Raw genomic sequence first — 27,261 nt, forward strand, 5'->3', positions numbered from 1 at the left:
CATCTAAAAACAAGCTCTGCGGCATCCCCTGCGAAGGTGATAGGGTGTCCTGGACGACATCCTAGAAAAGGCCACAGACAAAAAGAAGGGATTTCCCTCTGAACAAAGGAATTTTCGTCAAAGACTATTTTTTCCTACATCTAGGGGCAGACAAGACCAGAAAAGAAAAGATTTTTCTCCCCGGTGGCGTTCGGGAAGAGAAAGAGGTCGAGGTTTTTTATTCAACCCCTCAGACTCCTCCCAAAAGCCATCAAAACAATGATGCCAGAAGCAGGGTAGGAGGAAGACTAAAATACTTCCTCCCAGCCTGGGAGAATATTTCCAACTCCCCTTGGGTGTTGGATGTAGTCTCATCAGGCCTAAAGTTGGAATTTTCCTCTCTTCCCCAGGAGGTGTTCCACATCACCAAAAAAAACGATCCAGTTCAAGCGTTAATTCTAGATCAGATAAAGATCCTCTTACAAAAGGAAGCGATAGTGTCAGTTCCCCCAGAAGAACAGGGAACAGGTTATTATTCTCCTATATTTCTAGTCAAAAAACCAAACTGCTCATACAGAGCCATTATAAACTTAAAAGGACTGAACCAACATCTACTTTACAAACGATTCAAGATGGAGAGCATAAAATCCACAATAAATCTATTACAGAAAAACATCTTTATGGCAACCCTAGACCTCACCGACGCGTACTACCATATCTCCAATCTGCAGAGAACATCAGAAATTCCTCAGATTTGCAGTACAACAAAATTCGGTGGTACACCATTACCAATTCCAAGTCCTTCCTTTCGGCATTATGTCAGCACCAAGAGTCTTCTCCAAAGTGATGGCAGAGGTGATAGCAGACCTTCATCTAAGAGGCATATTAGTTGTGCCTTACTTAGGGCTCTTTCACACTTGCGTTGTCTGGATCCGGCGTGTACTCCATTTGCCGGAATTACACGCCGGATCCGGAAAAACGCAAGTGAACTGAAAGCATTTGAAGACGGATCCGTCTTCAAAATGCGTTCAGTGTTACTATGGCAGCCAGGACGCTATTAACCACTTCAGCCCCCAGTGCTTAAACACCCTGAAACACCAGGCCACTTTTTACACTTCTGACCTACACTACTTTCACCGTTTATTGCTCGGTCATGCAACTTACCACCCAAATGAATTTTACCTCCTTTTCTTCTCACTAATAGAGCTTTCATTTGGTGGTATTTCATTGCTGCTGACATTTTTACTTTTTTTGTTATTAATCGAAATTTAATTTAAAATAAAAACTTCCATGAACTCACTATGCCCATCAGCGAATACCTTGGGGTCTCTTCTTTCCAAAATGGGGTCACTTGTGGGGTAGTTATACTGCCCTGGCATTCTAGGGGCCCAAATGTGTGGTAAGGAGTTTGAAATCAAATTCTGAAAAAAATGACCTGTCAAATCCGAAAGGTGCTCTTTGGAATATGGGCCCCTTTGCCCACCTAGGCTGCAAAAAAGTGTCACACATCTGGTATCTCCGTACTCAGGAGAAGGTGGGGAATGTGTTTTGGGGTGTCATTTTATATATACCCATGCTGGGTGAGAGAAATATCTTGGCAAAAGACAACTTTTCCCATTTTTTTATACAAAGTTGGCATTTGACCAAGATATTTATCTCACCCAGCATGGGTATATATAAAATGACACCCCAAAACACATTCCCCACCTTCTCCTGAGTACGGAGATACCAGATGTGTGACACTTTTTTGCAGCCTAGGTGGGCAAAGGGGCCCATATTCCAAAGAGCACCTTTCGGATTTGACAGGTCATTTTTTTCAGAATTTGATTTCAAACTCCTTACCACACATTTGGGCCCCTAGAATGCCAGGGCAGTATAACTACCCCACAAGTGACCCCATTTTGGAAAGAAGACACCCCAAGGTATTCCGTGAGGGGCATGGCGAGTTCCTAGAATTTTTTATTTTTTGTCACAAGTTAGTGGAAAATGATGATTTTTTTTTTTTATTTATTTATTTTTTTTTTTCATACAAAGTCTCATATTCCACTAACTTGTGACAAAAAATAAAAACTTCCATGAACTCACTATGCCCATCAGCGAATACCTTGGGGTCTCTTCTTTCCAAAATGGGGTCACTTGTGGGGTAGTTATACTGCCCTGGCATTCTAGGGGCCCAAATGTGTGGTAAGGAGTTTGAAATCAAATTCAGTAAAAAATGACCTATGAAATCCAAAAGGTGCTCTTTGGAATGTGGGCCCCTTTGCCCACCTAGGCTGCAAAAGAGTGTCACACATCTGGTATCCCCGTACTCAGGAGAAGTTGAGGAATGTGTTTTAGGGTGTCTTTTTACATATACCCATGCTGGGTGAGATAAATATCTTGGTCAAATGCCAACTTTGTATAAAAAAATGGGAAAAGTTGTCTTTTGCCAAGATATTTCTCTCACCCAGCATGGGTATATGTAAAATGACACCCCAAAACACATTCCCCACCTTCTCCTGAGTACGGAGATACCAGATGTGTGACACTTTTTTGCAGCCTAGGTGGGCAAAGGGGCCCATATTCCAAAGAGCACCTTTCGGATTTGACAGGTCATTTTTTTCAGAATTTGATTTCAAACTCCTTACCACACATTTGGGCCCCTAGAATGCCAGGGCAGTATAACTACCCCACAAGTGACCCCATTTTGGAAAGAAGAGACCCCAAGGTATTCGCTGATGGGCATAGTGAGTTCATGGAAATTTTTATTTTTTGTCACAAGTTAGTGGAATATGAGACTTTGTATGAAAAAAAAAAAAAAAAAAAATCATCATTTTCCACTAACTTGTGACAAAAAATAAAAAATTCTAGGAACTTGCCATGCCCCTCACGGAATACCTTGGGGTGTCTTCTTTCCAAAATGGGGTCACTTGTGGGGTAGTTATACTGCCCTGGCATTTTCCAGGGGCCCTAATGTCTGGTAAGTAGGTAAATGACCTGTGAAATCCGAAAGGTGCTCTTTGGAATGTGGGCCCCTTTGCCCACCTAGGCTGCAAAAAAGTGTCACACATCTGGTATCTCCGTACTCAGGAGAAGGTGGGGAATGTGTTTTGGGGTGTCATTTTACATATACCCATGCGGGGTGAGAGAAATATCTTGGCAAAAGACAACTTTTCCCATTTTTTTTATACAAAGTTGGCATTTGACCAAGATATTTATCTCACCCAGCATGGGTATATGTAAAATGACACCCCAAAACATATTCCCCAACTTCTGCTGAATACGGAGATACCACATGTGTGACACTTTTTTGCAGCCTAGGTGGGCAAAGGTGCCCAAATTCCTTTTAGGAGGGCATTTTTAGACATTTGGATACCAGACTTCTTCTCACGCTTTGGGGCCCCTAAAATGGCAGGGCAGTATAAATACCCCACATGTGACCCCATTTTGGAAAGAAGACACCCCAAGGTATTCAATGAGGGGCATGGCGAGTTCATTGAAAAAAAAAATTTTGGCACAAGTTAGCGGAAATAGATTTTTTTGATTTTGTTCTCACAAAGTCTCCCTTTCCGCTAACTTGGGACAAAAATTTCAATCTTTCATGGACTCAATATGCCCCTCAGCGAATACCTTGGGGTGTCTTCTTTCCAAAATGGTGTTATTTGTGGGGTGTTTGTACTGCCCTGGCATTTGAGGGTCTCCGCAATCATTACATGTATGCCCAGCATTAGGAGTTTCTGCTATTCTCCTTATATTGAGCATACGGGTAATGAGATTTTTTTTTTCCGTTCAGCCTCTGGGCTGAAAGAAAAAAATGAACGGCACAGATTTCTTCATTCGCATCGATCAATGTGGATGAAAAAATCTCTGCCAAAAAAAGAAAAAGGAGGGGAAAGGCGTCTGCCAGGACATAGGAGCTCCGCCCAACATCCATACCCACTTCAGCTCGTATGCCCTGGCAAACCAGATTTCTCCATTCACATCAATCGATGTGGATGAATAAATCATTGCCGGGATTTTTTTTTTTATATATACAAAGTGTTTGCCAAAGTATATGAACACCGCCACCTCCTCAGCTCATATGCCTCGGCAAACGTATCTTTTACTGCAGAGGAGAAATCTCGTCTTGCAGCGCCGCATACACCGACTTGCGTGTAATCTGACAGCAGCGCAATGCTTCTGTCCGAATGCACATCAGTGCTGCAGCTAGTCGATCGGTTGGTCCACCTGAAAGGTAAAAAAAACAAAACAAAAAAGAAAAAACCAGGCCGCAAAGCAATAACTTTATTAACTGTTGAACAGAACATAGAAACTTTTTTTAAACTTTTTTAACTGAACATTTAACTTTTTTACTTACCGGTATTTTTTTTTTTGTTTAGTTTTTTTTACCTTTTATAGAACAAACCTCTCCTTCCCCATGGGACAATGTGCAAAGCGCAAATCGCCCAAAGATGTGGCGAAGTACGTTATGCACTTTATCCCAGGTGAAAGGAGAGGTTTGCAGCAGCTGTGAGTGAATGGGCCCTAATAGCCCTGTGTGCCTGTCCTGGTGAGATGTGATCCCTATGCTAGGTGTACCTGTGTGTGGTACTTCCGGAAACACTCTCCATAGCATAGGGCAGGGTGGTCAGCACAGTCAGGACAGAAATAGCGGGTGTCACGCCTTATTCCACTCCTGCTACAGACACGACATCTTTTTCGGGGTGACGGTTGGGTTGAGGTACCAGGAACGACACTGGGGAAATGTCGCTCGTGTAGACGGCTAACTACACTGGTGGATGGGGCCACGGAACCTCCTGGGTAAAGGAGGTTCTCGATGATCTCTTCCTGGAATTTGAGGAAGGATCCTGTTCTCCCAGCCTTACTGTAGAGAACAAAACTATTGTAGAGCGCCAATTGAATTAAATATACAGACACCTTCTTATACCAGCGTCTGGTTCTGCGGGAAACTAAATACGGAGACAACATCTGGTCATTGAAGTCCACCCCTCCCATGAGCGCATTATAGTCGTGGACACAGAGGGGCTTTTCAATGACACGGGTTGCTCGCTCAATTTGGATTGTCGTGTCTGCGTGAATGGAGGAGAGCATGTAAACGTCACGCTTGTCTCTCCATTTCACCGCGAGCAGTTCTTCGTTACACAAGGCAGCCCTCTGCCCCCTTGCAAGACGGGTGGTTACAAGCCGTTGGGGGAAGCCCACTCGACTAGTTCGCGCGGTGCCACAGGCGCAAATCCGTTCTATAAACAAATGCCTAAAGAGGGCCACACTTGTGTAGAAATTGTCCACATAAAGATGGTACCCCTTGCCGAATAAGGGTGACACCAAGTCCCAGACTGTCTTCCCACTGCTCCCCAGGTAGTCAGGGCAACCGACCGGCTCCAGGGTCTGATCTTTTCCCTCATAGATCCGAAATTTGTGGGTATAGCCTGTGGCCCTTTCACAGAGCTTATACAATTTGACCCCATACCGGGCACGCTTGCTTGGGATGTATTGTTTGAAGCCAAGGCGCCCGGTAAAATGTATTAGGGACTCGTCTACGCAGATGTTTTGCTCAGGGGTATACAAATCTGCAAATTTCAGGTTGAAATGGTCTATGAGGGGCCGAATTTTGTGGAGCCGGTCAAAAGCAGGGTGGCCTCTGGGACGGGAGGTGGTATTGTCGCTAAAATGCAGAAAACGTAGGATGGTCTCAAATCGTGTCCTGGACATAGCAGCAGAGAACATGGGCATGTGATGAATTGGGTGCGTTGACCAATATGACCGCAATTCATGCTTTTTTGTCAGGCCCATGTTGAGGAGAAGGCCCAAAAAAATTTTAAGTTCGGAAACTTGGACTGGTTTCCACCGGAAAGGCTGGGCATAATAGCTTCCCGGGTTAGCGGTTATAAATTGTGTGGCATATTGGTTGGTCTCTGCCACGACTAAGTCCAAGAGCTCCGCAGTCAAGAACAGCTCAAAAAATCCCAGGGCCGAACCGATTTGAGCCGTCTCAACCCGAACTCCAGACTGGGCGGTGAAAGGGGGAACTACTGGTGCGGCTGAAGTTGGTGACTGCCAATCAGGATTTGCCAGCACCTCAGGGACTCTAGGGGCTCTACGGGCCTGTCTTTGCGGTGGCTGCGACGGGGTAACTATTGCACGTGCCACCGTACCAGCTTCAACTGCCCTTCTGGTGCTCGCCACGTCACCATGTTGTACGGCAGTGCTGGTACTAGGTCCAGGAAGGGCTGCGCTGCTGGTGTATGCCTCACCACGTGATCCGGCAGCGATAGCCCCACTCTGCTGCTCTTGAAGCGGATCCTGCGTAACCTGTGGTCTAGCGACATGGGGCCGGGTACGCCTGGTGCTGCCAGGGACCTCCACCTCCTCGTCCGAACTTTGGGTCAGAGAGCCACTGCTTTCCACAGGTTCATATTCTGACCCGCTAGATTCGTCAGATGAGGGTTCCCACTCCTCATCCGACTGGGTCAGAATCCTGTAGGCCTCTTCAGAAGAATACCCCCTGTTTGACATTTTGGACTACTAAATTTAGGGGTATTCCCTGAGACTACCCAAGAAAAAAAGCAAACCTGTCTTACAAAGGGGAGGCTAGCGAAGTACCGGAGGCTGCTGCGGTTGATAAAAAATATCAAAACTGATTTTTTTATCGCCGCAGTGCGTGTAAAATGAATGTGCAGTGATCAAAAAATAATAATTTTTTGTCACTGCGGTGGGGCGGGCGTGGGTGAACGCACGTGTGGGCGACCGATCAGGCCTGATCGGGCAAACACTGCGTTTTGGGTGGAGGGCAAACTAAAGTGACACTAATACTATTATAGATCTGACCGTGATCAGTTTTGATCACTTACAGATACTATAAAAGTACAAATGCTGATTAGCGATACGCTAAACAGCGAATAAAAGTGATTGTGGTGCGGTGGGGTGGGCGCTAACTGACGCTAACTACCTAACCAAGGGGCCTAAACTATCCCTAAAACCTAACAGCCAATACCAGTGAAAAAAAAAAAGTGACAGTTTACACTGATCACTTTTTTTTCCTTTCACTAGTGATTGACAGGGGCGATCAAAGGGGTGATCAAAGGGTTAATTGGGGTGCAGGTGGGTGATCTGGGGCTAAGGTGTAGTGTTGGTGCTACTCACAGTTCAGTCTGCTCCTGTGCTGGATCCAACCGACGAAAAGGACCAGCACAGGAGCAGACAAGCCATATAACAGATCATATTTACTAATATGATCTGTTATATGACTTTGGATTGGATTTTTTGAAAATCGCCAGCCTGCCAGCCAATGATCGTTGCTGGCAGGCTGGTGACGAAATACTTCTTTTAATTTTGCCGGCCCGCGATGCGCATGCGCGGGCCGGCTTTGAGCGAAATCTCGCGTCTCGCGAGATGACGCGTATATGCGTGACTCTGCGCAGCGCTGCCACCTCCGGAACGCAATCCTGCGTTAGGCGGTCCGGAGGTGGTTAAAGTCCTGGTTGCCATAGTAGTAGTGGCGAGCGGGGGAGCAGTATACTTACCGTCCGTGCGGCTCCCATGGCGCTCCAGAATGACGTCAGAGCGCCCCATGCGCATGGATGACGTGTCCATGTGATCACGTCACCCATGCGCCTGAGGCGCCCTGACGTCACTCTGGAGCGCCCGGGGAGCCGCACGGATGGTAAGTATACTGCTCCCCCGCTCCCCACTACACTTTACCATGGCTGCCAGGACTTTAGCGTCTTGGCAGCCAAGGTAACCATTCAGAAAAAGCTAAACGTCGGATCCGGCAATGCGCCGAAACGACGTTTAGCTTAAGGCCGGATCCGGATTAATGCCTTTCAATGGGCATTAATTCCGGATCCGGCCTTGCGGCAAGTGTTCAGGATTTTTGGCCGGAGCAAAAAGCGCAGCATGCTGCAGTATTTTCTCCGGCCAAAAAACGTTCCGGTCCGGAACTGAAGACATCCTGATGCATCCTGAACGGATTTCTCTCCATTCAGAATGCATTAGGATAAAACTGATCAGGATTCTTCCGGCATAGAGCCCCGACGACGGAACTCTATGCCGGAAGAAAAGAACGCAAGTGTGAAAGAGCCCTTAGACGACTTCCTAATAGCAGCAGGATCAGAGAGTCTTCTATTAGAACAGATAGGCTTTGCTTCACTAACTCTAACAAATCTGGGGTGGCTAATAAATATAGAAAAGTCAGACCTCCGGCCAGAAAAAAGAAAGATCTTTTTAGGAATGCTGCTGGACTCAGGTCTCATGAGGACCTTCCTCCCACAGGAGAAAATTCAGACTATCAAGCAGGAATTTACTCTATTCCGCAGCAAATCAAGAGTGACAATCAGGTCAATAATGAAGATCTTGGGTCTGATGTCCTCAACTATCCCAGCAGTAAAGTGGGCTCAGGCTCACTCACGAACCCTTCAGTCTTTCATGCTCAGAAGGTGGAACAAGAGCATAGCTTCTCTAGAGCTGAAGGTAAAACCGTTTTGTTAGTAGCTATCACCACGGCTAGAAGGGTGGGGGAAATCCAGGCCTTCTCGTGCAGGCCCCCATACCTGTCCATCAAGGATGATAGGATAGTACTGAGACATTCTCCCTCTTTTTTTGCCTAAGGTGGTCTCTAAGTTCCACTGTCTACAGGAAGTGTCTCTCCCTTCCTTTGCATCCCCATCAGGCAGCCAGGAGCAAAGACTGTTCCATAACCTGGACGTAAGAAGAGCAGTACTTGCCTACCTAAAGTCTACGGAAGATCTCAGGAAAACAGACTATTTTATTCAATTTGCAGGTCCAAATAAAGGGAACGCAGCAAGCAAAACATCTGTTAGTCGATGGATCAGATCTGCAATCTTGACTTGTTATGACTTAAGGGAGGTTCCTCCTCCGGCGGGATTGAAGGCCCATTCAACCCGATCTGTAGCAGCCTCTTGGGCTGAATCAGCAGAGGTTCCGTTAGAACAAATTTGCCAGGCAGCCACCTGGTCATCACCTTCCACTTTCTTTAGACATTATCAGTTAGACGTGTTGAAGAACAGGGAGTTATCATTTGCTCGCAGAGTATTATCTGCGGTTGTCCCCCCCTGATATAGGATTCCTGTTATTCCTCCTGTCGTGCCGCTGGGGGGGGCGTTTGAAAAGATTTCAATTACTTACCGGTAATTGGTTTTTCCTCTAGCCCCCACAGCGGCACGGGGAATTTCCCTCCCAGTAATTATTCTAACTTTTATTAAAAAAAAAAAGTATCCTTGTCTAATTTCAATAACACATAAAGATTAACATTGTTGCATCCATTCTAGAGTCTCTCGGTTATTTACTGGAGCAGGTAAGGGGAGGGGAGTATTTAAAGATCTCCACGTTGTTTCCTGTCCCTGGGGAGGCGGGGTATCCTCCTGTCGTGCCTCTGTGGGGGCTAGAGGAAAAACCAATTACCGGTAAGTAATTGAAATCTTTTGTCACCTTAATCACAAAAAGTACAACAGCAAGCGATCAAAAAGGCGTTTGCCCACCAAAATAGTACCAATCTAACCGTCACCTCATCCAGCAAAGAATGAGCCCCTACCTGAGATAATCGCCCAAAAAAAAACTAAAAACTATGGCTCAGAATATGGAGTCACTAAAACATCTTTTTTTTTTTTAAAAAAAGATGTTATTGTGTAAAACTTACATAAATAAAAAAAAGTATACATATTAGGTATCGCCGCGTCCGTATCGACTGGCTCTATAAAAATATCACATTACCTAACCCCTCAGATGAACACCGTAAAAAATGAAAAATAAAAACTGTGCTAAATAAACAATTTTTTGTCACCTTACATCACAAAAAGTGTAATAGCAAGCGATCAAAAAGTCACACGCACCCCAAAATAGTGCCAATAAAACAGTCATCTCATCGCAAAAATCATAACGTACCCAAGGTAATTACCCAAAAACTGAAAAAATTTGGACTCTCAGACTATGGAAACACTAAAACATGCTTATTTTTTTTGCTTCAAAAATGAAATCATTGTGTAAAACTTACATAAAGAAAAAAAAAGTATACATATTAGGTATCGCCGCATCCGTGACAACCTGGTCTATAAAAATATCACATGATCTAACCTGTCAGATGAATGTTGTAAATAACAAAAAATAAAAACTGTGCCAAAACAGCTATTTCTTGTTATCTTGCCTCACAAAAAGTGTAATATAGAGCAACCAAAAATCATATGTACCCTAAACTAGTACCAACAAAACTTCCACCCTATCCCGTAGTTTCTAAAATGGGGTCACTTTTATGGAGTTTCTACTCTAGGGGTGCATCAGGGGGGCTTCAAATGGCACTTGGTGTCAAAAAAAACAGTCCAGCAAAATCTGCCTTCCAAAAACCGTATGGCATTCCTTTCCTTCTGCGCCCTGCCGTGTGCCCGTACAGCAGTTTACGATCACATATGGGGTGTTTCTGTAAACTACAGAATCAGGGCCATAAATATTGAGTTTTGTTTGGCTGTTAACCCTTGCTTTGTAAAAAAAAATATTTTAATGGAAAATCTGCCAAAAAAGTGAAATTTTTAAATTGTATCTCTATTTTCCATTTATTCTTGTGGAACACCTAAAGGGTTAACGACGTTTGTAAAATCAGTTTTGAATACCTTTTGAGGGGTGTAGTTTCTAGAATGGGGTCATTTTTGGGTGGTTTCTATTATGTAAGCCTCACAAAGTGACTTCAGATCTTAAAAAGTTGGTTTTTGAAAATTTCTGAGAAATTTCAAGATTTGCTTCTAAACTTCTAAGCCTTGTAACATCCCCAAAAAATAAAATGTCATTTCCAAAATGATCCAAACATGAAGTAGACATATGGGGAATGTAAAGTAATAACTATTTTTGTAGGTATTAGGCCTCATGCACACGACCGTTGTGTGCATCCGTGGCCGTTGTTCCGTTTTCTGTGATTTTCTGCGGACCCATTGACTTTCAATGGGTCAATTGAAAACTCGGAAAATGCACCGTTGTTCATCCGCGGCCGTGATCCGTGTTTCCTGTCCATCAAAAAAATACGACCTGTCCTATTTTTTGGACGGACAACGGTTCACGGACCCATTCAAGTCAATGGGTCCGTGAAAAAACACGGATGCACACAAGATTGGCATCCGTGGTCCGTGGCCGTAGGCTACTTTCACACAGACGGATCACAGATCCGTATGCATAAAAGCTTTTTCAGAGCGGAGTTTTCACTTTGTGAAAACTCAGATCCGACAGTATATTCTAACACAGAAGCGTTCCCATAGTGATGGGGACGCTTCAAGTTAGAATATACTAAGAACTGTGTACATGACTGCCCCCTGCTGCCTGGCATCACCCGATCTCTTACAGGGGCTGTGATCCGCACAATTAACCCCTCAGGTGCCACACCTAAGGGGTTAATTGTGCGTATCATAGCCCCCTGTAAGAGATCAGGTGCTGCCAGGCAGGAGGGGGCACACCCCCCTCCCTCCCCAGTTTTAAATTCAGTGGTGGCCAGTGTGCCCCCCCTCCCTCCCTCCCCCCCCTGTATTACATTCATTGGTGGCCAGTGGGCCCCCCCTCCCCTGTATTACTGTACATTCATTGGTGGCAAGTGGGCCCCCCCTCCCTCCCCTGTATTACATTCATTGGTGACCAGTGCGGCCCCCCTCCCTCCCCCTCCTAATTAAAACCCCCCCCCCCCCCTATTATTGGTGGCAGCGGAGAGTTCCGATCGGAGTCCCAGTTTAATCGCTGGGACTCCGATCGGTAACCATGGCAACCAGGAGGCTACTGCAGTCCTGGTTGCCATGGTTACTTAGCAATTTTTAGATGTCTGTGACTGGCCGGGCTCTCCTCCTACTGGTAAGTGAAAGGTCTGTGCTATAAGCAATGCGCCGCACAGACCTTTCACTTACCAGTAGGAGGAGCGCCCGGCCAGTCACAGACAGCGAAGGTAAGTATAATGCTTCTAAAATTGCTAAGTAACCATGGCAACCAGGACTGCAGTAGCATCCTGGTTGCCATGGTTACCGATGGGGGGGGGGGGATTTTAATTAGGAGGGGGAGGGAGGGAGGGAGGGAGGGGGGGGAGTTTGTGAAGGTAGACCGAGCCTCTAGGTGCTAATGACGCCCCCATAGCACCTAGAGGCTCATTAGCATATCAATATAAGTTCTTTTTTTAGCGAAACGGCTGCCCCAAATGCAATTATATTAGGATGGTTCGGTAGAGCAGACACAAGCAGACCGCTAGTGTCTGAAAGCTAATTATGTGAAAACAAAGTGGTAGAAACCCTTTTAACCCCTCAGGTGCGGCACCTGAGGGGTTAATTGTGCAGATCACAGCCCCCTGTAAGAGATCGGGTTCTGCCAGGCAGCAGGGGGCAGTCATGTACACAGTTCGTAGTATATTCTAACTTGAAGCGTCCCCATCACTATGGGAACTCCTATGTGTTAGAATATACTGTCGGATATGAGTTATCTAACTCAAATCCGATGGTATATTATAACATAGAGGCGTTCCCATGGTGATGGGGACGTGTCAAGTTAAAATATACCATCGGATTGGAGAAAACTCTGATCCGATGGTATAATGGGGACTCTTGACTTTACATTGAAAGTCAAGGGGGAACGGATCCGTTTGCAATTGCACCATATTGTGTCAACGTCAAACGGATCCGTCCCCATTGACTTGCATTGTAAGTCAGGACGGATCCGTTTGCCTCCGCACGGCCAGGCGGACACCAAAACGACTTTTTCCTTCATGTCCGTGGATCCTCCAAAAATCAAGGAAGACCCACGGTTGAAAAAACGGACACGGATCACGGACCTATGGACCCCAAAAAAAAAACGGTCGTGTGCATGAGGCCTTACTAGGTATTATAGAAGTAGAGAAATTGAAACTTGAAAATTTCCAAATTTTTCAAAATTTTTGGCAAATTTGGTATTTTTTTTTTATAAATAAAAGTGTTTTTTTTTTTTTTTTACTCCATTTTACCAGTGTCATGAAGTATAATACAATCAGCCGGCACTCAGTGGTCAGCCGGCACTCAGTGGTCAGCCGGCACTCTGTTCAAGAGGCGTGGTGCACGAGTCCGAGACAACGATCCCACTTGTATAGACAGAAAAGACCGGCACTCACTTTTTCTTCTGCTGATTAAATCTCTTTATTCGTCACATATGAGATATTCTGTGACGCGCGTTTCGGCTCCAATACGAGCTTTTCTCAAACAGATAGATATAGCATACAAAATGACACAGTATACACGATTTAAATAAGCGGAAATGACATCAGGTAACCATAGTGATTAAACAAACAAAAGTAAAGCAAAAACAGAAACACGTGAGAAGCGACCCAACTGCAGCAGCATCAATCAAAATAGTAGTATTTGAAGAGCATACGGAATTCTTTCAATGATCATGGCGGCTTCTAATTCAGATGATGCAGTTGGGGGTTCCTCACGTTTTCTGAAAGAATACATGAAAAGACAAATAAATACAAAAATGTATATATACATTATATAAAATGGAGCTTGGAAAATTACAGGAAGCTATTCAAATCATACTCCCGGTTTAACCCCATGGGTTCCAATGTCTGTAATGTATGAATCCAATAGGATTCGCGTTTTTTCAACATTTTAATCCGATTACCCCCTCTGCGAGGTTGTGCCACATGTTCAATGATTTGAAAGCGCAATTGCGCAATATTATGTTTACAGCGATTAAAATGGTAAGGAACCGGTAGAAGCAAGTTGTTTTTCCTTATAGTGGACTTGTGTTTAGAGAAGCGATCTTTCATTCGCATGGATGTTTCTCCTATGTATAGGAGTCCACAAGGGCACTTTAGTAAGTATACAATATAATTAGTTACATGTGAACAAACCCCTAACTGGGAATCGCTTGCCTGTGTGGGGATGTGTGAAATATTCCCCTTTAATTACACTTGAACAATGTATACACCCCAGGCAAGGAAACGTGCCCTTTCTGGGAGTAGATAAAATCTGTTGACGCTTCTCAGTCTGAATACTGCTCACATCGGCCCTTACCACCATGTCGCGGATATTTTTATTGCGTTTGTAGCACATTAAAGGAGGGCTCTTAAATTCTTCAACAGAGGGGTATGCCCGGGACAAAATGTTCCAATGTCGAGTGAAAATATACCGACATTTGTTAACCCATGGGTGGTATTTAGTAACAAATGGAATATGCGGCCCCCTTGGCTCCTCTCATTACCTAGCAGTGCAGCGGGATAACCTCGATTCTCAAATCTCATTAACATTTCATCAAGGCGTTTCTCTTTAACACCCGCATCAGATACAATCCTGTGCACCCTCTGGAACTGAGAGTGGGGTAACGCTTTTTTGACTGTAGGGGGATGATAACTAGAAAAATGGAGAAGAGAATTTCTATCGGTGTTTTTAATATACAGATCAGTCTCAACCAACCCATTCTCACCCTTTATGACCAGGGTGTCCAGAAAGTTAATTTCATGATCGTTATAATGCAGAGTAAACTAAAGCTCGGACCCAACCGAGTTCAGGTAATCTGCAAAATCACGAAGGGATCGAATGCCGCCCTGCCACACGCAAAACACGTGACGTGTTTTGCGTGAAGTACAATACGTGATGAAAAAACAATCTCAGAATGGCCTGGATAAGTCAAAGCGTTTTAAAGTTATCAGCGCTTAAAGTGACACTGGTCAGATTTGCAAAAAATGGCCAAGTCCTTAAGGTGAAATAAGGCTGTGTCCTGAAGGAGTTATGGTAGTTTTTTTTTTTTTATTCTGCCCATTTGAATGGAAAGTTTGGATGTGGATTTAATGCAGAATCCACACCAAGAATGAACGTCTATTATTTTTTTCCCCATGCAGTGTAAATTAACAAGCAGTTTTTCCCATTTAAATCAGGGGAACTGTTTGTTTAAAAAAAAAAAAAATCAATCCTATTGTAATAAAACATTGCAGACTATAGCCGCGGGCTATAGCACAGTAACCCTCTCATGTATGCAGCCTGCATCCTCCCTATAAACCCCTGCACGGGTCTCTGCTGATGGGCTTGCACTTCCGCCTTGAGAAAGCACGCAAACAGCCTAACGTCATGTACGCATGTAACTAATCACATGACCGTGACATCATCAAAGGTCCTTATGCTCACTACCAATAGCGAACGCTTTGCTTGCAAGTGGGATCACGAGGTCATGACGTCACGAAAGTCCAAGTCTTTACTTGCGTGCAGACAAATCAAATGAAGGGTTAAGTTCCTATTACCTCATCTGCAGCCAATCAGCGTGGAAGACCCTTCAGAGGGCGTGTCCTGTGTGCGGACCACCGGAGCTTAGGTCCTGGAAATATCAGTGCTGCCGGTTGTTGTCTTGGAAAAAAAAAAAAAAAAAGAGAGAGACCACGTGACCGGCTCTGCAACCGACATGTCACCTGCAGGTAGAAGGCTCGTCATTAACACAGGTGACGGGGACGTACTGGACATCCAGTGCACAGGGAATGCTGAGGGTCAGAAGCTAAGTCGGAGAAATGCCGCCATGTCCCTAATGATAAACCCTGTTACTGGCTCTCATAGGAATGTTATGTTATAACTATGGAGGGAGGTGGCTGCCAGTCATGATGCCAACAGTTTCAGCAAATAACTCATAGGATGGCAGATGAGCTGCATTTGGGCAGGTCACCCTCAGGACTGAACAGCACTTGGCATTTTGCTCCAGCTCCACTGTAGCCAGTCACCTGTTATAAACGTGACCACCGAGGTCACTGATTGGCTGCAGTCAGTATGTACCAGATCGCCGGGGATTGAAGAGGTGAGCAGTGCTTTTGTTATTTTTATAACATTTGCGGCTCCCTTAAAAAAGACGTGCCCACATACTCCACTTGACTACTGCAGCCAATCAGTGGTCATATGCCATGGAAGCCAGTGATTGGTTATTGCCGATGGGGATGATCAGAGTGGTGGTGGGTGAAATAAGGGAATATATTCTTTTATTTGATGACCTTTTCTTCCTGGGGGAACCTTTTTAATAAAGGCTCATGCACACAACTGTATTTTGCAAATGTGTCCGATCTGCATTTTAGGGTCCATTCTCACTTCTGCAAAATGGGTCCGCATCCGTTCCGGAACAGGTGCGATCCCATTCGTTTTCAATCCGCAAAAAATAGAACATGTCCTATTCTTGTCTGCAGCCACGGACAAGAAAAGGCATTTCTATTATAGTGCCGGCCATGTGCGGTCAGCAAAATGTGAAACGCACATGGCCGGTGACCGTGTTTTGCAGACCACAAAACAGTTGCGGACGTGGGAATGGACCCTTAGCACACAGACCCATTCATTTCCGTGGGTCCGCAGTAAAAACGAACATCACACCGATTTCCACTCCGCAAATTATTCAACATGTCTTATTCTTGTCATTTCTAGTGATGGTGGGAAAATTCCGGATAGCACATGGATGGTATACATATTTTGGCAGACCTAAATACAGACACGATAGTGTGCATGAGGCCTACCACTGACAAACCCTTTATTCCGCCTGTCACAAGTAATTTCCATCAGTGATCACTGTGTAAAAGCGGGTAGAAGCCCCCAAAAAAGCTTAACAGGGTATTCCCATCTCAGACAATGGGGGCTTATCACTAGGATATGCCCCCATTGTCTGATAGGTGCGGGTCCCACCTCTGGGAACCCCACCTATCTCTAAAACAAAGGCTAACACGAGGCCAGCAAAGTGATTGCTGGCCACCACCAAGCCTTCCTATTGACCTGCCGAAAATCCCCATAGAAATGAATGGGAGCTGTGGCCGCACAAGCACTCCCGTTTATTTCTATTTTCGGCGGCCCCATAGAAATGAATGGAGGGTAGCCGCACATGCGTGGTGCGCCTTCCGGTACTTTTCCAGCTCTGTTTACGAGATCCCACCTCTGGGACCCGCACCATCATACAATGGGGGCATTTCCTAGCAATATGTACCCATTGTCTGAGATAACACAACCCTTTTAACCACCTCAGCCCCCAGTGCTTAAACACCCTGAAAGACCAGGCCACTTTTTACACTTCTGACCTACACTACTTTCACCGTTTATTGCTCGGTCATGCAACTTACCACCCAAATGAATTTTACCTCCTTTTCTTCTCACTAATAGAGCTTTCATTTGGTGGTATTTCATTGCTGCTGACATTTTTACTTTTTTTGTTATTAATCGAAATTTAACGATTTTTTTTGCAAAAAAATGACATTTTTCACTTTCAGTTGTAAAATTTTGCAAAAAAAAACGACATCCATATAGAAATTTTGCTCTAAATTTATAGTTCTACATGTCTTTGATAAAAAAAAAATGTTTGGGTAAAAAAAAAATGGTTTGGGTAAAAGTTATAGCGTTTACAAACTATGGTACAAAAATGTGAATTTCCGCTTTTTGAAGCAGCTCTGACTTTCTGAGCACCTGTCATGTTTCCTGAGGTTCTACAATGCCCAGACAGTACAAACACCCCACAAATGACCCCATTTCTGAAAGTACACACCCTAAGGTATTCGCTGATGGGCATAGTGAGTTCATAGAACTTTTTATTTTTTGTCACAAGTTAGCGGAAAATGATGATTTTTTTTTTTTTTTTTTTTTTTTTCTTACAAAGTCTCATATTCCACTAACTTGTGACAAAAAATAAAAAGTTCTATGAACTCACTATGCCCATCAGCGAATACCTTGGGGTCTCTTCTTTCCAAAATGGGGTCACTTGTGGGGTAGTTATACTGCCCTGGCATTCTAGGGGCCCAAATGTGTGGTAAAGAGTTTGAAATCAAATTCAGTAAAAAATGACGAGTGAAATCCGAAAGGTGCTCTTTGGAATATGGGCCCCTTTGCCCACCTAGGCTGCAAAAAAGTGTCACACATCTGGTATCCCCGTACTCAGGAGAAGTTGAGGAATGTGTTTTGGGGTGTCTTTTTACATATACCCATGCTGGGTGAGATAAATATCTTGGTCAAATGACAACTTTGTATAAAAAAATGGGAAAAGTTGTCTTTTGCCAAGATATTTCTCTCACCCAGCATGGGTATATATAAAATGACACCCCAAAACACATTCCCCACCTTCTCCTGAGTACGGAGATACCAGATGTGTGACACTTTTTTGCAGCCTAGGTGGGCAAAGGGGCCCATATTCCAAAGAGCACCTTTCGGATTTCACTCATCATTTTTTACAGAATTTGATTTCTAACTCCTTACCACACATTTGGGCCCCTAGAATGCCAGGGCAGTATAACTACCCCACAAGTGACCCCATTTTGGAAAGAAGACACCCCAAGCTATTCCGTGAGGGGCATGGCGAGTTCCTAGAATTTTTTATTTTTTGTCACAAGTTAGTGGAAAATGATGATTTTTTTTTTTTTTTTTTTTTTCATACAAAGTCTCATATTCCACTAACTTGTGACAAAAAATAAAAACTTCCATGAACTCACTATGCCCATCAGCGAATACCTTGGGGTCTCTTCTTTCCAAAATGGGGTCACTTGTGGGGTAGTTATACTGCCCTGGCATTCTAGGGGCCCAAATGTGTGGTAAAGAGTTTGAAATCAAATTCAGTAAAAAATGACGAGTGAAATCCGAAAGGTGCTCTTTGGAATATGGGCCCCTTTGCCCACCTAGGCTGCAAAAAAGTGTCACACATCTGGTATCCCCGTACTCAGGAGAAGTTGAGGAATGTGTTTTGGGGTGTCTTTTTACATATACCCATGCTGGGTGAGATAAATATCTTGGTCAAATGACAACTTTGTATAAAAAAATGGGAAAAGTTGTCTTTTGCCAAGATATTTCTCTCACCCAGCATGGGTATATATAAAATGACACCCCAAAACACATTCCCCACCTTCTCCTGAGTACGGAGATACCAGATGTGTGACACTTTTTTGCAGCCTAGGTGGGCAAAGGGGCCCATATTCCAAAGAGCACCTTTTGGATTTCACAGGTCATTTTTTACTGAATTTGATTTCAAACTCCTTACCACACATTTGGGCCCCTAGAATGCCAGGGCAGTATAACTACCCCACAAGTGACCCCATTTTGGAAAGAAGAGACCCCAAGGTATTCGCTGATGGGCATAGTGAGTTCATGGAAATTTTTTTTTTTTGTCACAAGTTAGTGGAATAGGAGACTTTGTATGAAAAAAAAAAAAAAAAAAAAAAATCATCATTTTCCACTAACTTGTGACAAAAAATAAAAAATTCTAGGAACTTGCCATGCCCCTCACGGAATACCTTGGGGTGTCTTCTTTCCAAAATGGGGTCACTTGTGGGGCAGTTATACTGCCCTGGCATTTTCCAGGGGCCCTAATGTCTGGTAAGTAGGTAAATGACCTGTGAAATCTGAAAGGTGCTCTTTGGAATGTGGGCCCCTTTGCCCAGCTAGGCTGCAAAAAAGTGTCACACATCTGGTATCTCCGTACTCAGAAGAAGGTAAGGAATGTGTTTTGGGGTGTCATTTTACATATACCCATGCTGGGTGAGAGAAATATCTTGGCAAAAGACAACTTTTCCCATTTTTTTTATACAAAGTTGGCATTTGACCAAGATATTTATCTCACCCAGCATGGGTATATGTAAAATGACACCCCAAAACATATTCCCCAACTTCTGCTGAATACGGAGATACCACATGTGTGACACTTTTTTGCAGCCTAGGTGGGCAAAGGGGCCCAAATTCCTTTTAGGAGGGCATTTTTAGACATTTGGATACCAGACTTCTTCTCACGCTTTGGGGCCCCTAAAATGCCAGGGCAGTATAAATACCCCACATGTGACCCCATTTTGGAAAGAAGACACCCCAAGGTATTCAATGAGGGGCATGGCGAGTTCATTGAAAAAAAAAAATTTTGGCACAAGTTAGCGGAAATTGATTTTTTTGGATTTTGTTCTCACAAAGTCTCCCTTTCCGCTAACTTGGGACAAAAATTTCAATCTTTCATGGACTCAATATGCCCCTCAGCAAATACCTTGGGGTGTCTTCTTTCCAAAATGGTGTTATTTGTGGGGTGTTTGTACTGCCCTGGCATTTGAGGGTCTCCGCAATCATTACATGTATGCCCAGCATTAGGAGTTTCTGCTATTCTCCTTATATTGAGCATACGGGTAATGAGATTTTTTTTTTCCGTTCAGCCTCTGGGCTGAAAGAAAAAAATGAACGGCACAGATTTCTTCATTCGCATCGATCAATGTGGATGAAAAAATCTCTGCCAAAAAAAGAAAAAGGAGGGGAAAGGCGTCTGCCAGGACATAGGAGCTCCGCCCAACATCCATACCCACTTCAGCTCGTATGCCCTGGCAAACCAGATTTCTCCATTCACATCAATCGATGTGGATGAATAAATCATTGCCGGGATTTTTTTTTTTATATATACAAAGTGTTTGCCAAAGTATATGAACACCGCCACCTCCTCAGCTCATATGCCTCGGCAAACATATCTTTTACTGCAGAGGAGAAATCTCGTCTTGCAGCGCCGCATACACCGACTTGCGTGTAATCTGACAGCAGCACAATGCTTCTGTCCGAATGCACATCAGTGCTGCAGCTGGTCGATCGGTTGGTCCACCTGGAAGGTAAAAAAAACAAAACAAAAAAGAAAAAACCAGGCCGCAAAGCAATAACTTTATTAACTTTAGAACAGAACATATTAACTTTTTTAAACTTTTTTAACTTTTTTACTTACCGGTAATTTTTTTTTTGTTTAGTTTTTTTTACCTTTATAGAACAAACCTCTCCTTCCCCATGGGACAATGTGCAAAGCGCAAATCGCCCAAAGATGTGGCGAAGTACGTTATGCACTTTATCCCAGGTGAAAGGAGAGGTTTGCAGCAGCTGAGAGTAAAAGGGCCCTAATAGCCCTGTGTGCCTGTCCTGTGAGATGCAATCCCTATGCTAGGTGTACCTGTGTGTGGTACTTCCGGAAACACTCTCCATAGCATAGGGCAGGGTGGTCAGCACAGTCAGGACAGAAATAGCGGGTGTCACGCCTTATTCCACTCCTGCTACAGACACGACATCTTTTTCGGGGTGACGGTTGGGTTGAGGTACCAGGAACGACACTGGGGAAATGTCGCTCGTGTAGACGGCTAACTACACTGGGGGATGGGGCCACGGAACCTCCTGGGTAAAGGAGGTTCTCGATGATCTCTTCCTGGAATTTGAGGAAAGATCGTGTTCTCCCAGCCTTACTGTAGAGAACAAAACTATTGTACAGCGCCAATTGAATTAAATATACAGACACCTTCTTATACCAGCGTCTGGTTCTGCGGGAAACTAAATACGGAGACAACATCTGGTCATTGAAGTCCACCCCTCCCATGAGCGCATTATAGTCGTGGACACAGAGGGGCTTTTCAATGACACGGGTTGCTCGCTCAATTTGGATTGTCGTGTCTGCGTGAATGGAGGAGAGCATGTAAACGTCACGCTTGTCTCTCCATTTCACCGCGAGCAGTTCTTCGTTACACAAGGCAGCCCTCTGCCCCCTTGCAAGACGGGTGGTTACAAGCCGTTGGGGGAAGCCCACGCGACTAGTTCGCGCGGTGCCACAGGCGCAAATCCGTTCTAGAAACAAATGCCTAAAGAGGGCCACACTTGTGTAAAAATTGTCCACATAAAGATGGTACCCCTTGCCGAATAAGGGTGACACCAAGTCCCAGACTGTCTTCCCACTGCTCCCCAGGTAGTCAGGGCAACCGACCGGCTCCAGGGTCTGATCTTTTCCCTCATAGACACGAAATTTGTGGGTATAGCCTGTGGCCCTTTCACAGAGCTTATACAATTTGACCCCATACCGGGCACGCTTGCTTGGGATGTACTGTTTGAAGCCAAGGCGCCCGGTAAAATGTATTAGGGAATCGTCTACGCAGATGTTTTGCTCGGGGGTATACAAATCTGCAAATTTCTGGTTGAAATGGTCTATGAGGGGCCGAATTTTGTGGAGCCGGTCAAAAGCTGGGTGGCCTCTGGGACGGGAGGTGGTGTTGTCGCTAAAATGCAGGAAACGGAGGATGGCCTCAAATCGTGCCCTGGACATAGCAGCAGAGAACATGGGCATGTGATGAATCGGGTGCGTTGACCAATATGACCGCAATTCATGCTTTTTTGTCAGGCCCATGTTGAGGAGAAGGCCCAAAAAAATTTTAATTTCGGAAACTTGGACTGGTTTCCACCGGAAAGGCTGGGCATAAAAGCTTCCCGGGTTGGCGGATATAAATTGTGTGGCATACTGGTTGGTCTCTGCCACGACTAAGTCCAAGAGCTCCGCAGTCAAGAACAGCTCAAAAAATCCCAGGGCCGAACCGATTTGAGCCGTCTCAACCCGAACTCCAGACTGGGCGGTGAAAGGGGGAACTACAGGTGCGGCTGAAGTTGGTGACTGCCAATCAGGGTTTGCCAGCACCTCAGGGATTCTAGGGGCTCTACGGGCCTGTCTTTGCGGTGGCTGCGACGGGGTAACTAGTGCACGTGCCACCGTACCAGCTTCAACTGCCCTTCTGGTGCTCGCCACGTCACCATGTTGTACGGCAGTGCTGGTACTAGGTCCAGGGAGGGCTGCGCTGCTGGTGTATGCCTCACCACGTGATCCGGCAGCGACAGCCCCACTCTGCTGCTCTTGAAGCGGATCCTGCATAACCTGTGGTCTAGCGACATGGGGCCGGGTACGCCTGGTGCTGCCAGGGACCTCCACCTCCTCGTCCGAACTTTGGGTCAGAGAGCCACTGCTTTCCACAGGTTCATATTCTGACCCGCTAGATTCATCAGATGAGGGTTCCCACTCCTCATCCGACTGGGTCAGAATCCTGTAGGCCTCTTCAGAAGAATACCCCCTGTTTGACATTTTGGACTACTAAATTTAGGGGTATTCCCTGAGACTACCCAAGAAAAAAAGCAAACCTGTCTTACAAAGGGGAGGCTAGCGAAGTACCGGAGGCCGCTGCGGTTGATAAAAAATATCAAAACTGATTTTTTTATCGCCGCAGTGCGTGTAAAATGAATGTGCAGTGATCAAAAAATATATATTTTTTGTCACTGCGGTGGGGCGGGCGTGGGTGAACGCACGTGTGGGCGACCGATCAGGCCTGATCGGTCGCCCACACGTGCGTTTTGGGTGGAGGGCGAACTAAAGTGACACTAATACTATTATAGATCTGACCGTGATCAGTTTTGATCACTTACAGATACTATAAAAGTACAAATGCTGATTAGCGATACGCTATTCAGCGAATAAAAGTGACTGCGGTGCGGTGGGGTGGGCGCTAACTGACGCTAACTACCTAACCAAGGGGCCTAAACTATCCCTAAAACCTAACAGCCAATACTAGTGAAAAAAAAAAAGTGACAGTTTACACTGATCACTTTTTTTCCTTTCACTGGTGATTGACAGGGGCGATCAAAGGGGTGATCAAAGGGTTAATTGGGGTGCAGGGGGGTGATCTGGGGCTAAGGTGTAGTGTTGGTGCTACTCACTGTGAAGTCTGCTCCTGTGCTGGATCCAACCGACGAAAAGGACCAGCACAGGAGCAGACAAGCCATATAACAGATCATATTTACTAATATGATCTGTTATATGGCTTGTGATTGGATTTTTTAAAAATCGCCAGCCTGCCAGCCAATGATCGTTGCTGGCAGGCTGGTGACTAACTTGTTCTTTAACTTTTGCCGGCCCGCGATGCGCATGCGCGGGCCGGCTTGGAGCGAAATCTCGCGTCTCGCGAGATGACGCGTATATGCGTGACTGTGCGCAGCGCTGCCACCTCCGGAACGCGAATCTGCGTTAGGCGGTCCGGAGGTGGTTAAAAGGGGTTCAGCAGGAATAGAAAAACATGGCTGCTTACTTCCAAAAAACAGCAGCACACCTCTTCACAGGTTGTGTGCGGTATTACAGCTCTGCCCCATTGACTCCAGTGGAGCTGAACTGCAATACCAGGCACAACCCATTGAAGAAAGCAGCCATGTTTTCCTAATCCTGGACAACCACTTTAAAGAGTTTGTCCCACAAAAAATATTCTACGTTTTTCAAACCAGCACCTGGATCTGAATACTTTTGTATTTGCATGTGAGTTATTCACTGAAATCTACCTGTATAGCGTCACCTGCTGACAGGACACGCTCCCGGAGCTGCAATACTGCACACAACCTGTGGACAGGAATGCTGCTGTTTTTTTGGAAGTAGACAGCCAATAAATATAGCAGAGCAATTGCACCAATGAATGAGGAGATCTCTGGCTCCATCTCAGGCACAGGGCTGGCTCGGGCTTTGATAGAAAGAGACTTTCCTGTACTATGTGATATCTGATTTTAATTTTTACACATTACTCATGGGATAACCCCTTTACCGGGGCTTTAAAGATTATTTAAAGTTCTGTCCTGTTCCTTTACTTGCACTTGTATTATTTATTGTTCCTCTTTTTGTTCTCATTGTAGTTACTTGAAAAGACATGACGGGAAGTTGCCCTCTCCCCTTGTGTCCTGAAGCTCTTACCATCCCAGCTTGACACTGGCATTATTCTGCATCTTCTACGAAGACCTCAGCCGTCAGAATGAACCTCATAGTGGCAAAGCTGCTGTGCTTGCTGGCGGTGTTTGTGTTGATGATGTTGGGTTCTCTCCTCCCAGTGAAAATGATGGAGGCAGACTCTGAGAAGGCTTCTCGCTCTCGGAGGGTCCTTGCCTTGTGCAATTCTTTTGCTGGAGGCGTATTTTTGGCTACTTGCTTCAATGCGCTTCTACCCACAGTGAGAGAAAAGGTATCTAATGATCCTGAAGAACCATTCACCTTACATTTTGCTTTTGTTTGCCCGTGTGTCTGCTCTTCAGTGAATTTCACTGGCATATTATATGTCTAAAACAGGGACGGCCAACTGGCGGCTCTCAAGCTGTTGTAAAACTACAATTCCCACCATGCCCTTCTGTAGGCAGTCTGGGCAAGCTAGGAGTTGTAATTTTGCAACAGCTGGAGAGCCTCAGGTTGGCCATCCCTGGTTTAGAACATTGCTTTGATACTTTGCTTTCTTAGTATTTCTTATCTCTTGGGTGTGCTCACTTGAATGGTAGCTGAGCTGCAGTAACCGGGCATAGCCCCTATACTTTGAATGGCGTTGGTCTTCCAGCTTCGTTCAAGGTGGTAGTTTCTTCGTCTGCAGGGAACAGTTGATCAGATCGGTGGGAGATGCCAGGTATTGAACCCGTACAGATTTAGGTTATCAATATCAGAAGTATGGGAAAAAAAAATAATTAAAATGTACTCTAAATATTGCTGCTCCATTCACATGACCCACATATGATGTCAATGTAGTTGTAATTTGTACCCAACCTCTATAATATAAATGTGTGATTCCATTTTGCATATCTCTTTTCATTCATCTAGATTTTCGAGGTTCTGAAGATGGCGAACATCAACACAGATTATCCACTGGCTGAGACTATAATGCTAGTTGGGTTTTTCCTCACAGTCTTTGTGGAGCAAGCTATTCTGACATTCAGGAAAGAGAAGCCTTCTTTCATTGACATGGAAACGTTTAATGCAGGATCTGACGCTGGCAGCGACTCTGAATATGAAAGCCCTTTCATATCTTCTAACAGAGGCCATAATTTATATGAAGTTGGCCACAGTCACCACTCTCATGGCTTAAATATCCAAGAGCTGTCCCGTTCAAGTCCACTTCGACTCTTCAGCTTGGTGTTCGCGCTCTCTGCCCACTCAGTCTTTGAGGGCCTGGCACTTGGCCTTCAGGAGCAGGGTGATAAAGTGCTAAGCCTTTTCATTGGTGTTGTCATCCATGAAACACTAGTAGCAGTGGCACTTGGAGTCAGCATGGCTAAGGTGAACATTCTGCTTCGTGATGCAGCTAAGATGGCCATATTAGTAAGCATTATGATTCCCATTGGCATCGCCACTGGAATGGCGATTCAGAGTGCCCAAAATTTGGCCAGCAGTATTACCTCTGCTTTGCTGCAGGGCATTGCAGGAGGAACTTTTTTGTTTGTTACATTTTTTGAAATTTTGGCGAAGGAGCTGGAAGATAAACATGACCGATTATTAAAAGTGCTTTTCCTGGTTCTTGGGTACACTGTTCTAGCAGGACTTGTCTTCTTCAAATGGTAACAGAAGATGGAGTGTAGTTACAGAAAATATTTCTATGTGTACATACCTTAGATGAAACATCATATTGTAAAAAATGTCTTCTTTTTTTTAAAAGATCTGATTGTAGCTTTAAAGGGAAACTGTCATCAACATTATGCTGCCCATACTAACGGCAGAATAAAGTAGAGACAGGTGAGATGATTTCAGCGGTCTGTCATCTATAAGTTAAAAGTAAGTGGTTGCTGAGAACCAACATCACAATCATTGCAGACTGGGCCTGGAAAATAGTCCCGGCCTTATGAGAAGAGTCCTGGTTATTCATGAAGTCCTGCTCTCCTGCCCACCTGCTGATGACTGACAGTCTTCTACCTAGTTTTCTCCCTTTCTCTCTAGGAAAGAACTGCCAACCATCAGCAGATGGGTGAGAGAGCAGGAGATTAGGAATAACCAGGACTCTTCTCAGGGAGATTTGACTCTTTTCAAGGCCTGGGCTGTAATGATTATGATGCTGGTTCTCAGCAACCACTTACTTTTAGCTGATGAGCGACACACCGCTGACATCAGCATTTCTGTCACTACTTTATACTGCCCTCAGTACGGTCAGCATAAAGGTGATGACAGGTTCCCTTTAAGTCATTTGTTTTCTAAATGTCTTTGTCTAGTTTTGAAAGACATGTATAGTCTTTTGTGTCTTCTGTATGATGAAGTGCCACATGAGATCTTCCAAATAACTTACATGGCAACTGAAATTGCCTATTATTGTAATAACGTACAAGTCACCAAATAAAATGTATCTATAGAAGTTCTAAACCTTAATGAGAATCTATCATGTGGTACATACAACCTAATCTGCAGGTTATAGAGGAGGAGGAGCTGAGCAGATTGATGTATAGTTTTGTGGGAAAAGATGGAGTATAATCTGTATTTTATTCTTGTAAATCCCTGCTTTTTCTGTGCTTAGGAGTCCAGTGGTTGGTCCCACTTAGTAACTGACCACTATCGCTCTGTGCACATAAAGGGAAGGTTAGTAAGCCTAGAAAGAGCAGGGATTAAAATGAATACTGAACCTTTTCCCACAAAACCTTCAGTTTTTCATTGCTTACTTCTAGGGGATAAATGGTCACTGGATGGACCATTGGATATCTGTACTGTGACTGTCATTCGTCCTGAACCTGTATGTCCCATCACGTGACCATGGATGGATTTTTTATGCCCTATAATTCAACAATG

General features: G+C 44.7%; 1 protein-coding gene across 3 annotated transcripts; it reads left to right on the top strand.

Moving 5' to 3' along the window:
* Positions 1-15,137: 15,137 nt before the first annotated feature.
* SLC39A3 (solute carrier family 39 member 3) lies at positions 15,138-26,243 on the top strand. Of its 3 annotated transcripts, none has more exons than XM_040417601.1 (3): positions 15,138-15,388; positions 24,372-24,694; positions 25,315-26,243. In XM_040417601.1, the coding sequence occupies exons 2-3, from the start codon at positions 24,488-24,490 to the stop codon at positions 26,050-26,052; spliced, it is 945 nt and encodes a 314-aa protein (XP_040273535.1). In that variant the 5' UTR covers positions 15,138-15,388; positions 24,372-24,487; the 3' UTR covers positions 26,053-26,243. The 3 variants fall into 3 exon arrangements, with proteins under 3 accessions (XP_040273535.1, XP_040273534.1, XP_040273536.1); XM_040417600.1 differs by having other exon boundaries at positions 15,138-15,364; XM_040417602.1 differs by lacking the exon at positions 15,138-15,388 and adding an exon at positions 15,542-15,735.
* Positions 26,244-27,261: the final 1,018 nt, after the last annotated feature.

The sequence above is a fragment of the Bufo bufo genome, chromosome 2 (assembly GCF_905171765.1).
Source record: "Bufo bufo chromosome 2, aBufBuf1.1, whole genome shotgun sequence".
NCBI lineage: Eukaryota > Metazoa > Chordata > Amphibia > Anura > Bufonidae > Bufo > Bufo bufo.